General features: G+C 45.0%; 2 protein-coding genes across 3 annotated transcripts in view; one reads left to right on the top strand and one right to left on the bottom strand.

Moving 5' to 3' along the window:
* LOC109898838 (multimerin-2-like) overlaps positions 1–11,426 on the top strand; it is a 29,321-nt gene extending 17,895 nt beyond the window's left edge. The window contains exons 3-8 of one of the 2 annotated variants that reach the window (XM_031835805.1): positions 1,676–1,782; positions 2,063–2,143; positions 2,978–3,220; positions 6,324–6,760; positions 6,918–8,421; positions 8,823–11,426. In XM_031835805.1, coding sequence (XP_031691665.1) covers positions 1,676–1,782; positions 2,063–2,143; positions 2,978–3,220; positions 6,324–6,760; positions 6,918–8,421; positions 8,823–9,235 — 2,785 coding nt within the window. In that variant the 3' untranslated portion in view covers positions 9,236–11,426. Of the gene's footprint in view, positions 1–1,675; positions 1,783–2,059; positions 2,144–2,977; positions 3,221–6,323; positions 6,761–6,917; positions 8,422–8,822 lie in introns of both variants that reach the window. The other variant, XM_031835804.1, reaches the window with a different exon arrangement.
* LOC109899673 (bone morphogenetic protein receptor type-1A) overlaps positions 11,276–13,727 on the bottom strand; it is a 60,548-nt gene continuing 58,096 nt past the window's right edge. Inside the window, 1 exon segment of the mRNA XM_020495104.2 lies at positions 11,276–13,626. Within this exon segment, the coding sequence (XP_020350693.2) occupies positions 13,501–13,626 (126 nt within the window). The 3' untranslated portion in view covers positions 11,276–13,500.

The following is a 13,727-nucleotide window of genomic DNA, read 5'->3' as shown; positions in this document are numbered from 1 at the left end:
AGGTCAGATAGGAGAGAGGCGTTGTGCAGTGAGTTGTTTTATTTGTTGATTTTTTTTAAAGGACATTTTGCTGTTTGCTTGAGTCATTTGACGAGATGGAAGGGAGTTCCATGTAAACATGGCTCTGTAGAACTCATTTCCTTAAATTCGTTTTTGGATTTGGGGACTACGAAGAGACCGCTGGTGTCATGTATGGTGGGGTTAAGCAGGTCTGTCCGAGCTGTATGTTATTTAATTATACAATGTGGGATCTTTAACACAGTCATTTTTGTCATATAAACAAGAAGTGATGCAGCACATTGTTCCTCTACTTTGAGCCAAGAGAGACCGGCATGCATCTTGTTGATATCGACCTTCCGTTTACAGTGAAGCGCAAGATGTGCTGCTCTGTTGTGGACCAGCAGCTGGTCTCCCGAGCTGCTTCTCTGCAGCTCCTGACCATATAACTGGGCCGTAGATGTGGTAGAACCAGAGCCTGCAGGACTTGTTTGCTTGAACGTGGTGTTAAAGATGCACCATCACAGATAGAGCCCTCATCTTCACAAGAATAGAATCAAGATGCCTTGACCGTGATCATTTACAGTGTACGGTAACACCAAGAAGTTTATTTGCCTCTGCTCAATAGCCACATCATTCATTACCAGATTCAGCTGAGGTCTAGTAGTTAGGGAATGGTTTGTACCAAATACAATGCTTTCAGTCAGAATGTGAATTATGCCGTCACATTCAGGGGTGTCTCAATTATTTTCAAGGGACCTCCTATGGTGCACACTTTATGTGCCCTAGTAAAGACGCCATGTAACAGTAATAAGTGTTTTTTTTTTTAAGGTGGGGGGGGGGGGGGGGGGGGCATGGACACAACCAGTCATGATGTTTTCATCTTATTGTCAAACAAATCACTTCAAAAAGTAGGCTACCTGTCCGTCCACAAAAAAAACACCATCCAGCATCCAAACCGTGCGCTGGTGCCATTTGATGAATGGAGAAAGAGATCTGTTACAAAGCACCAAAAAGTGTAATGACTTTTTCACTGACTGTCATTGGGTCTACACTCTTGTAGGTGGAATTAACTGATGTTTCTTGCTGACAAAATGACCTTTCTTGTAGAAATAAAAGTTGGGACACCTGAAAAGGGGCTGAGATATGGGACTTTCCCGGGATGACAAGTGCAGCCTAATAACTGTGCAGCCATATGGAATATATATATTTTTAATGACACAGAGGTGGGGGTGTACGTTTAATATGGAATATATATATTTTTAATGACACAGAGGTGGGGGTGTACGTTTAATATGGAATAAGCTTTTATTTTAAAATGTACCACTGTAGCAGTACAAATTGAATTTGAAACAAATAGGAGAATGATTCAATTTGCATTGTTTAGAATCCCCCCCCCCCCTCCCAAAAGTTAAACTTTGTTGCATTTAGTGAGACTCATGTCTCATTAGGGGTTAAACAAAATTTGTTCGATAAGTTTAGTGAGAACTGTCAGCAAGTTGATTGGTCTGATATTAGAGCTTAAGTAAGGGAGCTTTACCATTGTTGGGTAGTGGAATCACTTAAGCTTCTCTCCAGGTTTGTGGACAAACACTTCTCAAAAGACTCCTATTAAAGATATGGCAAACAGGAGTTGTAATAAGGTGTAAATCCAATGTTTTTTGGTTTGTGTGTTTAGGTACAAGCTCTCTACCCGGCCAGTGTACAGATTAAACCCGAAGATCTTCACCGCCTTGTTGTGGAGGTGCTGCACGGGACATGGAGGGGAGAACTGCGAGGAAACGGGTACTGATACAGAGCTACACACAACTGATGCACACATGGTATAAGAAGTAACCTTATAGTGCAATATGCCTCCACAGCCCTGCTCTAAATTGTATCCTTTATCACTTGCAGAGTTTGGCTCTTGTTATCTCAAGTAGATTTCCTGTGTGTGAAATGGCCCTTAACTCTGCGAGAGGAACCGGCTGGGGAATTAAAGTGTTTACGAAAACTGTGGAACCAATAAAAGTAACATCCTCCCTCTGTGCTCCTGCTCTCTTCCTCTATCCCCCTTCCCCAGTAGCTGATGGCCATATATCTGACTCTGCAGACCCCACAATGGCAGGACAACCACATCCAGGATACACCGAGCCTCACCACACAGGTAGAGGTCTGCTCATCTGAGGGGGGGGGGGGGGGGGTGGGGGGGGGGGGGGACTGGGTAAACTGCCCTTAATCAAATGCCCCGTGACGCCCTCTCTGACTCAAACTGAATAAACTGAGGAAATGCCAGTGGCCCAGGAGAGCGAGTGTTTGGGTAAATGCTATAGCAGGCTGTGTGTGGGATGTTCGTCACTTCCCAGGGGAGGGAGGAAAGGGTTTGTGAACCGTTCTCAGGACATCAAGCAAGGCCTTAAAAGGGGGTGTTGACCCCATCCCAGCCTGCCCTAAGCCCTTCAACTATGTCTCTCATGTGTAACAATGAGTCCAAACACACAGAGTCACCAGTACAAACACATTTGCATGCATGAGAGAAAGAAAGACTGAAAACAGTCAGGAGCCTGAGACACTGGGGACCTAAAAAGAATCCTCTGCACTTTTGGGCCAGTTTTAGGTAACAAAGACGCAAAGTCCCTCATTGTCGGCTGGTCCGCTCTCAGTCCCGCCGCGTCCCTTATTGAGAGGGCTTCCTAAACCGTTGAGGGCTCACATATTGAATTCTTTACCACCACTGGAGTCAAATAGCTATTGTATTACACACACTAATCAAGCACACCCACAGGGTTGGCTGAAGTGGGGTGAGAAGTGGTGGTCAGAGAGCAAACCTAAGGCTATGTTTCTCAGGGTCTGGGGAGAGTCCAGTTCACATCAATAGATACAACAATGTGCCACTGGAGAAACAAGGATAAAGTGTGGTTAAACATATTTACCTTGATAAAAGCCATGGTTGAAATCCCCCCCTCCTAAAATTCTATCCATCTGTCTGTTATCTGTCTAGGCGCTCAGTCTAGACTCACCCACCAGCCTGAGTGGGAGCAGAATAACTTCCAGGTGTCTGAGAATCCTCTGTACGAAAGCCATCCCTCAGAGGCTGACAACAACAACGACACACACACAGATTCCCGAGAGCCCCCCTCATACCCTCGACAGGCCCAGGAGCACATCCCTCACCATGGCGATGACCACCCCCACCACCCGCACCCCTACCCCAACCACCGCCTGCAGGATTTCGATAATGGAGGTAAATGGGACCCTAGAATCACCATGACTGTACTAAAATCATGATAATCACACTAGGCAAAAGTTAGGGAAAAGTTAGGAAGCCTAATGAAAATAAGTTATGTTAGGACCTCCAAGACCAGGATGGTGACTGTGCTTTAGGAGGTCGAATGTTTTCACCACTGCCAAAATCAGGGCCATGAAAAGGAGGCACGGTCGTCATTGGCAACACCCCTAACACCATCTATCAACCTCTTTGGGACATGCAAAAACATGTTCACTCACTATCTCGTAGGCAATAACAAACCTGCAATGAACGGGCCATTCAATGTCAATAGAAAACAACTTTGAAAATCAACAGAACTTTCGGACAGTAGCAAAATCATGTCTCTAAGCTCCTGTTTGGCATGTTTACACTCCCAGCTCTTATTTATGCCCTACTGTCTGGTCAATTGCCTGTCTCATCCACATCCCCTGAGAGAATTGACAGGCTTTAGACTAGTGCAGTAAATAATCCAGTTGACCGGGAGGGGTGGGGGGCATTTCCACGAACGCCTGCTTAGTGTCATCGCACCCCCTTCATTAGCTTCCTTCTCAGGAAATCCTCTTCCTTCTGGAAAAAATCCCCCCCCCCATACATTGTGTACAGATGATGCAATCCACAATAGGATGGTGACTTAAGGGGCCTAATACACCATAGTGTGAGGTCTCATATTCTAGCCACACATGGTGATATAGCCACAGGAAGTATGGGTGCTGTAGGGGCAGCAGCACCCCCTGGCAGTGAAATTGTAAAACTGCAAGGATTAAAAAAAGATAGATTTTTCATTGCATTATTGATTAAATTATCATAAAACCTGAGATATTTACAGCCTATTTGGGCCCCATTCTCCATGGAAAGCTCTCAGCTCGGTTTTGTAAGCAGTGCCCTCATGATATGCTATTATCTATTCAGTTGTGGGGGTTTGGTTTGATAGGAGCTCTGCTGTACGGTGGACATTTAAGTTTGAGTCAGGTCTCTTTCTCCCCCTGCAACCATCTAATCTAGGCATATAAAAAAGGGAAATCACAAATTATACAATAACCTGGAAAAAATGATTGTCCATGTGCCGATGACCCATAGCTGTGGGAAGTAGGGGTGCTGAGAGTGCTGCAGCATTCCCTGATAAATCAAAATCCCCCCCCCCAAATAATGTGTGTGTGTACACACACACACACTACTATATATATATATATATATATATATACACACACACTACAAAAGTTTGGGGTTTACTTAGAAATGTCCTTGTTTTTGAAAGAAAAGTAATTTTTTCTGTCCATTAAAATAACATCAAATTGATCAGAAATACAGTGTAGACATTGTTGATGTTGTAAATGACCATTGTAGCTGGAAATGGCTGATTTTCTTATGGAATATCAACACAGGCGTACAGAGGCCCATTATCAGCAACCATCACTCCTGTGTTCCAATGGCACGTTGTGTTAGCTAATCCAAGTTTATCATTTTAAAAAGGTTAATTGATCATTAGAAAATCCTTTTGCAATTATGTTAGCACAATAGCCTTCATTTCTCAGAACAAGAATAGACTCGATTACAGGCTCAAAATAGCCAGAAGCAAAGAATTTTCTTCTGAGACTCATCAGTCTATTCTTGTTCTGAGAAATGAAGGCTATTCCATGCGAGAAATTGCCAAGAAACTGAAGATCTCGTACAGAGTGCTGTACTACTCCCTTCACAGAACAGGGCAAACGGGCTCTAACCAGAATAGAAAGAGTGGGAGGCCCTGGTGCACAACTGAGCAAGAGGACAAGTACATTAGTGTCTAGTTTAAGAAACATACGCCTCACAAGTCCTCAACTGGCAGCTTCATTAAATAGTACCCGCAAAACACCAGTCTCAACAGTGAAGAGGCGACTCCGGGATGGATCCAGGGAGGGGGGCCTCTTCACTGTTCACGTTGAGACTAGTGTTTTGCGGGTACTATTTAAGAAGCTGAAACCTCGCTGACCAACTCCCTTCTCCCCTGATTGTTCAGTTTGACCAGGCGGCCCAGCCCTAGGAAGAGTCTTAGTGGTTCCAAACTTCTTCCATTTAAGAATGATGGAGGCCACTGATGCTGCAGACATTTTTTGATACCCTTCGCCAGATCTGTGCCTCGACACAATCCAATCGGAGCTCTATGGACAATTCCTTTGATCTCCTGGCTTGGTTTTTGCTCTGACATGCACTGTCAACTGGGGGTCTGAATACTTTCCAAAGGCACTGTATATGTGGGTGGGGGAATTCAATGTCGCATATTCACTCACACAGACGAGTATGCACGCACACATGCTTGTTTTACTATCGTTGTGGGGACCAAACCATTTATTCCTATTCAAAATCCTATTTTCCCTCAACTTAATTGTAAACCTAACCTCTAAGCCTAAAATAGCCCTTTTTCCATGTGAGGACTGGCAAAATGTTCCCATGTGTCTGAATTTTCGTTTCCTATTCTTGAGAGGACTTCTGGTCAAGGATAGTAAAACCAAAAACGCACACACCCCCACACAATTTCTAGGAGGAATGTGAGAATCCCTGCAGCCTGTATCTTATAACTCTAAAAGGAACTGCTTCCATTAGGGCCGTCTCTGGGGTGCACTAACAATGCCACGAAACAAACCCATCCAACATTAAATCACTCTGCTTTCTTGTAAACAAAGACGTCCAGTCAGGAAGAACAATACATTGGGGAAATTAAATTCCAAAATATTGGTCAGGAAATAGGAATAACACAGAGCATAGCTATATTTGGCAACTTGGCATTTTACTTTGGCTACATCAGCAAAAAAAAAATTATATTGTAGATTTCTCATAACTGTTCCTGAGAACTAATGGCACAACTGATATGAATGAATAGCTTTGACAAGAGAATACATTCTAACAGGTTTTGAAAAGGAGCCTTGCTATGCTCCTATACACATTGGTTGGTGTACAGTTGTGGCGTCATCTCAGCCTTGTGCACTGTTATGATTTACAAATGTAAAGTCGATATGTCTAAAACTGAAAATAAGTCTTGTTCTGAATCCTTCTACCGATTGACGTGAGTAAATATTATGCACTGACTTCCTGGTTTTTCTCTCAGACCCAATCAGGGGTGAGGTGGAGGCTGTCGCTCTACTGCCCTACGCAGACTCCCTGTCTCCCCTCCCTCTGCCCCACATGATGGCCCTGCTGATGTCCCAGCTCCAGCCCGTGTTGGATGGCTTCAACCGCACCTTGGAGCGCCTGACCTCGGAGGTCAGGGGTCTGTCCCAGGATGTGGCCCAGCTCCGGAGCGCTCAGTGGGAGGTAAAGGAGGCGGCCCTGCGGGGTGCAGGTGGCGGAGAGGGTCCCGAGGCCTTTGACGCTAAGCTGGAGCAGAGTTTCCAGGACATCAAGGAGGTGAGGAAGGAACTGGTGAGACAGAGAGCTGAGATGGCAGATCGGCTACACTCCCAGCATGCCATGCTGCACTATAACATCACCAACTTCAAGACAGACATCAACGCCAAGATCAAACACAATGACAAGATGTTACAGGTCAGTGAATCCCTCATGACGTGGTGATGAAACTATGTAATAATTCTTAACTTTGAGACTTAGTTTCTCACTTCGGTGTTAGTATCATACACCTTTAGACTTTTTATGGGCATTAAGTGAGAATGTTCTTCATGCCTTTCATATGTTTCCCGGGTAGGTTAATCTAGAGTCCCTGAATGCCACCCTGTCAGACATGAAGCTCGAGCAGGAGCATCTGAGTGAAGAGCTCCAGAGGGACCTGACCAGCCCAGGGGACAGGAGAGAACCCAACCAGACCCTGCACCCTCCAGAGGACTCGGCAGTGTGGGAGTCTATCGCTCGTCTGGACAACAAGGTGGTCAACAACACAGGGAGGGTGAATGCCCTGGTTGAAGACTTGGTGATGTCCAGGACGTTGTCATTGGTTCTGAAGAGGGGCTTCCGAGGCCTCGAGGAGAACATTACCCAAACGTGGAGGAACAGCCAGATCCAGTTCATGGAGACGGGCCTGGAGGTGGAGGCGGCTAAAGTAGCCGTGCTGAACCGCGTCAATGAGCTGGCCAGCAACCTAACCCTCCGCTGGGAGCAGCTGCAGGAGATGGAGACTGACATGGACTACCTGTACACACAGTTCTACAAGAACGTCAGCTCTGCCAGAGACTGTGACTGCAAGGCATTCACCGCCACCATCTCCCGCTTGGAGCAGGGACTGACCAACGTCACAGAGCTGGCCAACGACAACCGTCTGGCCCTGGATGGGAGTACCGATGCTGCGTCTGAGCGCTGGAGTCCCTCTGTGGAGGACATCTACCAGGGGTTGGATCACGTCAAGGCCTCCCTGGCCTTTGAGCAAGAGAAGAGCAGGACTCTCCACCACAATGTGACCCAGCTGCTGGCCTCATTTCTGGGCATCCAGAGGGACATGCTCAGTCTGCGGGAGAGCGACGAGTGGTTGGCGGGTGAGATGAGTCACCTCTCCAGCTCCTTCTTTTCTCTTTTGAACGATGCCATCCGCCACACCGACGTGCTGGAGATGCTCCTGGGAGAGGAGGTGATGGGGTTTATGGACTGGCCCCAAAGCAACCAGGAGGCCCACTCCATCCCTGCACTGCAGGAGAGGCTTCGCCACATGCAGGAACAGATCAGGGGCCAGAACCTCAGTCTCACCTCCCTGCTGGAGGCCGCCCGGGCAGAAGAGTTCCCAGCCTCAGACGAGCCCTCTGTGCTGGTAGACTTGGCCTCCCGCGGCCTGAAGAGGAGGAGTGGAGACCAGAGGAGTGACCACCTCGTGGTCTCAGCCGCCTCTGAGGACCGTCAAGACTATTCTGACAGTGACCTGTGGAGCCTTGAGAAAGCAGTGAAGGAGCTGGGGGAGAAGGTCCACAGGCTGGAGTACAGGCCTTGTACTGCCAGCTGCAACAACACCAAAGATGGCACCAAACTGCAGGCAGAGTTGGCCTGGCTGAGGAGGGGTTTAGAGAATCATTTGAGTCTCTTCAAGAACGTCTTCAGTAACTCAGAGGGATTGGCCGACTCAGAAAGCACCCTAGACTTGGACCAGCTGTGGGCCCTGATGAAGAGGAAGGAGGGGAAGAGACAGAGGAAGCGCAATAACAACAAAAAGGGAATCAAAGACCACATTGGAGAGAGAGAGAACCTTCGCAGCAGGAGGGATACATCAGGTAGGCATCAATCTATGAAAGACAAAAACACTGTCATATCTACCTCTCAATCAAGCTGGGCTACACTTCTTTCTAACATCCACAAAGACTGGAAGTTCACTTTAAACTCTGATCTATAATTGTGAAACACCCTCAAGTCAGTGCTCGCAATGGGTTAAAACAGGGAGTCGCTTAGCATGACAGAGAATCAACCCAAGACTGCCCCCTGGTGAACCACAAATGTTTTAGTTCAGGCTTAAGTGGTCTAAGCAGAAGTATAGCGAGTGTCTATGGGTTAAACGCATTTTGCTACACCCGCAATAACATGTGTATGCGACCAATATTTTTTTCCCCCCGATTTTTGATACCGCCCATGAAGTTAGCAGATAACAGCTGATAATTCCCTGTATGTTCTCTTTCAGTGCTATCTAAGCTGGGGGACAGTCCCCTTATGTTTCTGGCCAGAAGCATACAGCGCAGCAGACCAAGTGACAGCAGCCTCCTGGTGTTTGAGGACACAACGCTAAACCTGGGCCAGATGTACTCAACTCACACTGGGATATTCCAAGCACCTTTGGCAGGAATCTACCTCTTCACGCTGACGCTGAACTTTGAACCTGGCCCCTCGCTGTCTGGGCTGAGGAGAGAGAACAGGGAGCTGGCTGCCACTCTGCATCAGGACAAGATGGCATTGTTTGGCCCCGTCACCCGTGTGTGTCTCCTACAGCTGCAGCAGGGAGAGGCGCTCCGGGTTGAATTGTATGAGGGGACTCTGGTGACTGATGACCCCAAAGACAACACCTTCGCTGGGCTTCTGCTCTATCAGACCACCTGAGGATGCCGGGGCTGCTCTGTATAGTCAGAGGAGAGATGTTGGCCTGAGAGCAATCAATCACTAGACTGACAGCTACTATGCCACCTGCGTTTCAATCTCTTACATTGATATTGGGGGGGGGGAGTAGTATAAAACATTTGTCATATAGTATACCATTTAGAGTTATTCTAGGTAGTTTTAAGGGACACAGGAACATTTGAGCATTCTAGACCATAAAACAATATTTATTAGAAACTCTGACTTTCAGAATATAAAGGTGGGCTTCTGTAAGATATCGCACTCCCCTCCATGCAACCACAATGCTGGCCTATCAAGCAACAAGGCAGTAACTGCTCATTTGGTCTGAAACAAGTTGGTCATTTTTGCTACATAAAATACATGCTTAATCACGTGGACAAGTATCCTGCCTCTAGTTATGTTTTGGAGAAAATGGGGGTCATGTTAGCAGTAACTGTATAAAGTTACTGTGAAACCAAGGTAAATAATTTTTTTATTTTAAATCTCAGTTCCGTGCTATGAGCAGTTCCTGCCTTTTTGCTTGGTAGGGCAGAATACAGGGCTTTCTGTGATTTATGTCTTCAACATTTCTAATACAGAGCCGTGAAAAAGGATTTGCCCCCTTTCTAATTCTCTACTGTAGATATTTTAGATACTGAATGTTCAGATCTTCAACCAAAACCTAATATTAGATAAAGGGAACCTGAGGGAACAACATTATACATGTTTTAATAAACAAAGTTATGCAATACCCAATTGCCCCTGTGTGAAAAAGTAATTGCCCCCTTACACTGAGTAACTGGTTGTGACACCTTTAACTGCAATGACTGCAACCAAACGCTTCCTGTCGTTGTTGATCAGTCTCACGTCGCTGTGGAGGAATTTTGGCCCATTTTGCATTCAGAACTACTGTAACTCGGTGACATTTGTGGGTTTTCAAGCATGAACTGCTTGTTGCAAGTCCTGCCACAACATATCAATAGGGATTAGTTCTGGACTTTGACTAGGCCATTCCAAAACTTCAAATGTGTTGCTTTTTAGACATTCATGTAGACTCTAATTGTGTTTTGGATCATTGTTTTGCTGCACTTCAACTTCAGCTCACAGACAGATGGCTTGACATTCTCCTGTAGAACTCTGACACAATAGAACCATGAATTCTGCTTTAAGGCAAGTCGCCCAGGCCCTGAAGCAGAAAAGTATCCCCAAACCATCACACTACCACCACCATGCATGACCGTTGGTATAAGGTTCTTACTGTAGAATGCAGTATTTGGTTTTCGGCAGACATAATGGGACCCATGTCGTCCAAAAAAAGTTATACTTTTGAATCATCTGTCCATAGAACATTCTTCCAAGAGTCTTGATGATCATCTAGGTGCTTCCAGATGCCTTTTGTGGCAAACTTGAGTAAACTTTTTGGATGACATGGGTCCAGACCTAATCCCAAATAAGAGGTTGTGGCAGGACTTGAAACGAGCAGTTCATGCTTGAAAACTAACAAATACCGCTGAAATAAAGCGGTTCTGAATGCAAAAGTGGGCCAAAATTCCTCCACAGCGACGTGAGACTGATCAGCAACGACAGGAAGCGTTTGGTTGCAGTCATTGCAGCTAAAGGTGTCACAACCAGTTACTCAGTGTAAGGGGGCAATTACTTTTTCCCACACAGGGGAATTGGGTATTGCATAACTTTAATTAAATTAAATAAGTATATTTTGTTATTTGTAAACGCATGTTCCTTTTATCTATTAGGTTATGGTTTAAGATCTGATATAATTCAGTATCGAAAGGGGCAAATACCTTTTCATGGTACTGTACATGTATAAGGTCTCAGGTAGAGAAAAATACCCTTTTCTACATGACAATGGCTCCATACTGACGAGTTTTAAACTCTTATTACAGTACATCAATATGCCGTAACTTTCTGCTCCAGCAGATGGCAGTGCTAGACACCTTTACTGGTTTTAGGCTCGGTCTCCACAGTCAAACCAACAGTTAATTGGAAGGAAATGAAACAATAACCCAAGACCAGACCACAAAGTTGTGTACTAAAATAAGGTTATTTACTTTCAAATTGATACATTGGACAGGCTGTGTACAGAAACAGAATCGTTTTCTTTCCTTGGTAAACTCAAAAAAGGCACCTTTTAACCAGATGCTGTATAAAAACACATTAAAGATGTACATAGAGATTATTCTATATGGTTTTCTTGCATATTACAAAGAGGAAAACACTAGTTACTGCTCAGGTGAAATATTTCTTAAATATCTACCATATGTACTGTTAGCTTAATTCACAAAGAAACTGTCCTGACACACTAGGTTGCACGTGATTTCAGGGGACATGCACACTTAAACATGTGCGCAAAACCCACAAGCACTGCAAGATTTTTGTCCAGAATTTGTATGGACACAAGGGAAGCAAAAGCAAACATTGGATAGATAAAGAGGCAGACACAATAGGAGCAGGGACTTGGAAGAAAAAGTTAAGAATACACTGGCCAAAACTTGGATCCTATGCAAGAGGGTTAACAAAGGGCAAGATCTGCGTCTAGAGTTGAGGACAAGTGGTTCAGCCAAGGATATTATTTGTTGTTTCCATTTCATACCTGTATGAAGTTCTAAATGTAGAAATGCAGTTCCTCTTGTGCTAAATGGTCATAAAAGGGCTTTCTCTACCCTCTGCACTGGCCCGCAGATAACATCACTGAGGAAACCTGCAAATATGCATATATTTGCATGTGTCCCAAAGCAAGCGGAAGTGGTTTCGCTTCAGTGTTGCATCTACTGTATGTTCCCTCTGTACTTGACTGTAATTCTGTCACACAACCCCGAGGAAGCTTGATGGATCAACAAACGTCAATGGCATTACAGCTCTGGCTAACTAAATGTTTTTAGCACAAGTAAATATGCCATTTACCATAGCATTGAGTAAGCTATATAATTGTACATTAAGTTAGTAAAATATTGCATATTTTCTGAACTAATGTTGACTTGTGAGCCTTATGACAAACCTGACATGTAAGGACCCCGGAAGACAAACCATTACTGCACAATGGTACAGTTCAACGGCTGAGCTCACATGTTTGGCAATATGAAAGTTGGCCACTTAATGAATATATATATATCTGTAACTCAAAATGGAATGAAAAGCAAGAGAAGAGCAGGGGGGGGGGGGGGGGGATTCATCTTAGATCTATGAATGTGGGCAAGAATCAGTGGGGCGTGGGGACAGCATAAATGTCAGATGAATCATTTTTAGAAAGGCCTACTTGATGTGTGCCCTTCTAAGCTGCACACTTTTGCATAGGCTTCATGAGGGCCAAAATATGCCATTTTTGTGTTCTGAACTTTCCTCCCAGAAGACATACAGATAACACATATGAAGAAGAGGTAAGCATAGAGACATGGGACAGAAACTCCCTATTCACAAATATCATTTGAATACAATTTTGCGTTAAATATGTTTTTTTTTAACCAGACGTCTTTTTTGACAAGTTACTGAGTTGAGGTTTGTTGTAGGAAGCACAGTGACAAGTTGATTTAAGGCAAGTCAGGTATCCCCTCTTACAACGTCCTTGGTTAACTGGATTGCTCATAGCTCTTGAAGCAGGTCCCGTTTGAAGCCCACTGGACGTGAATACCATTGCAGCATGTTTTTTTTTTTGAGGCACGGCATCTATCGATACAATATATTTACATATTAAATTCACATATAATTATAGTACCTTATTTCGTAATTACTCTACTTATGGGTCGAGAGACATTTTAATATGGCAGGAGAAGACTGTCCTGAAGAGAAAAAATGTTGGCATAAAACGCTTACAGGCAAAAATCGAACATAATTGGCAGGTGGTGACGCTTGCGAGGGCAGTGTCTTGGTTTGAAGTGAGGCTCTAAGGTTCCTCCATCATATTCCTTTCTGCCCATCAACATGTGAGCAGGAAAATGCCATCCCCCTCCACACACAATGTCATGTTTTGACTTTCACAGAAAGCATTCAATGCAGCACGATAACCACAAACTCCTCTGGCCAGGGAGGGAATAAGGGAAAGAGCCTCTGGCAGCAGCATCTGTCCGTTGTGGTGATAGAGACTCATGGAGGCTAAGGCTCTATGCCCAAGGCCCAGTGACAACAGGGTCCTTTTTCTCCCATACCCTGTTCCTTACGCCAACTGAACAGAGGTGACACATTCAGCATTAGGACACACTGGGGAGTTCTGTCTCTAGGTCAGGCTGTGTTGAGTATGTAGGGGGGGAAAAGGATCAAATCTTGATGTCCTGCGATTCTACCATTTTGGCCAAGGTCTTCTTGACTCGTAAGATGGTGAGGCGCGAGGCGGGGTTGTGGGCCCAGCACTCAGACATCAGCTTCAGCATGGCTCTCAGACACTGGAGAAAACACACACACACCCCGCTTTAGGAGTTTGGTCTAATTTAAATAACCTCTAAATACACAGTATTGCCTAGGCAGATTTGTACTTATTATAGTT

Source organism: Oncorhynchus kisutch, linkage group LG11, assembly GCF_002021735.2.
Source record: "Oncorhynchus kisutch isolate 150728-3 linkage group LG11, Okis_V2, whole genome shotgun sequence".
NCBI classification, from domain to species: domain Eukaryota; kingdom Metazoa; phylum Chordata; class Actinopteri; order Salmoniformes; family Salmonidae; genus Oncorhynchus; species Oncorhynchus kisutch.
This window is presented reverse-complemented; position numbering and strand designations above follow the sequence as displayed.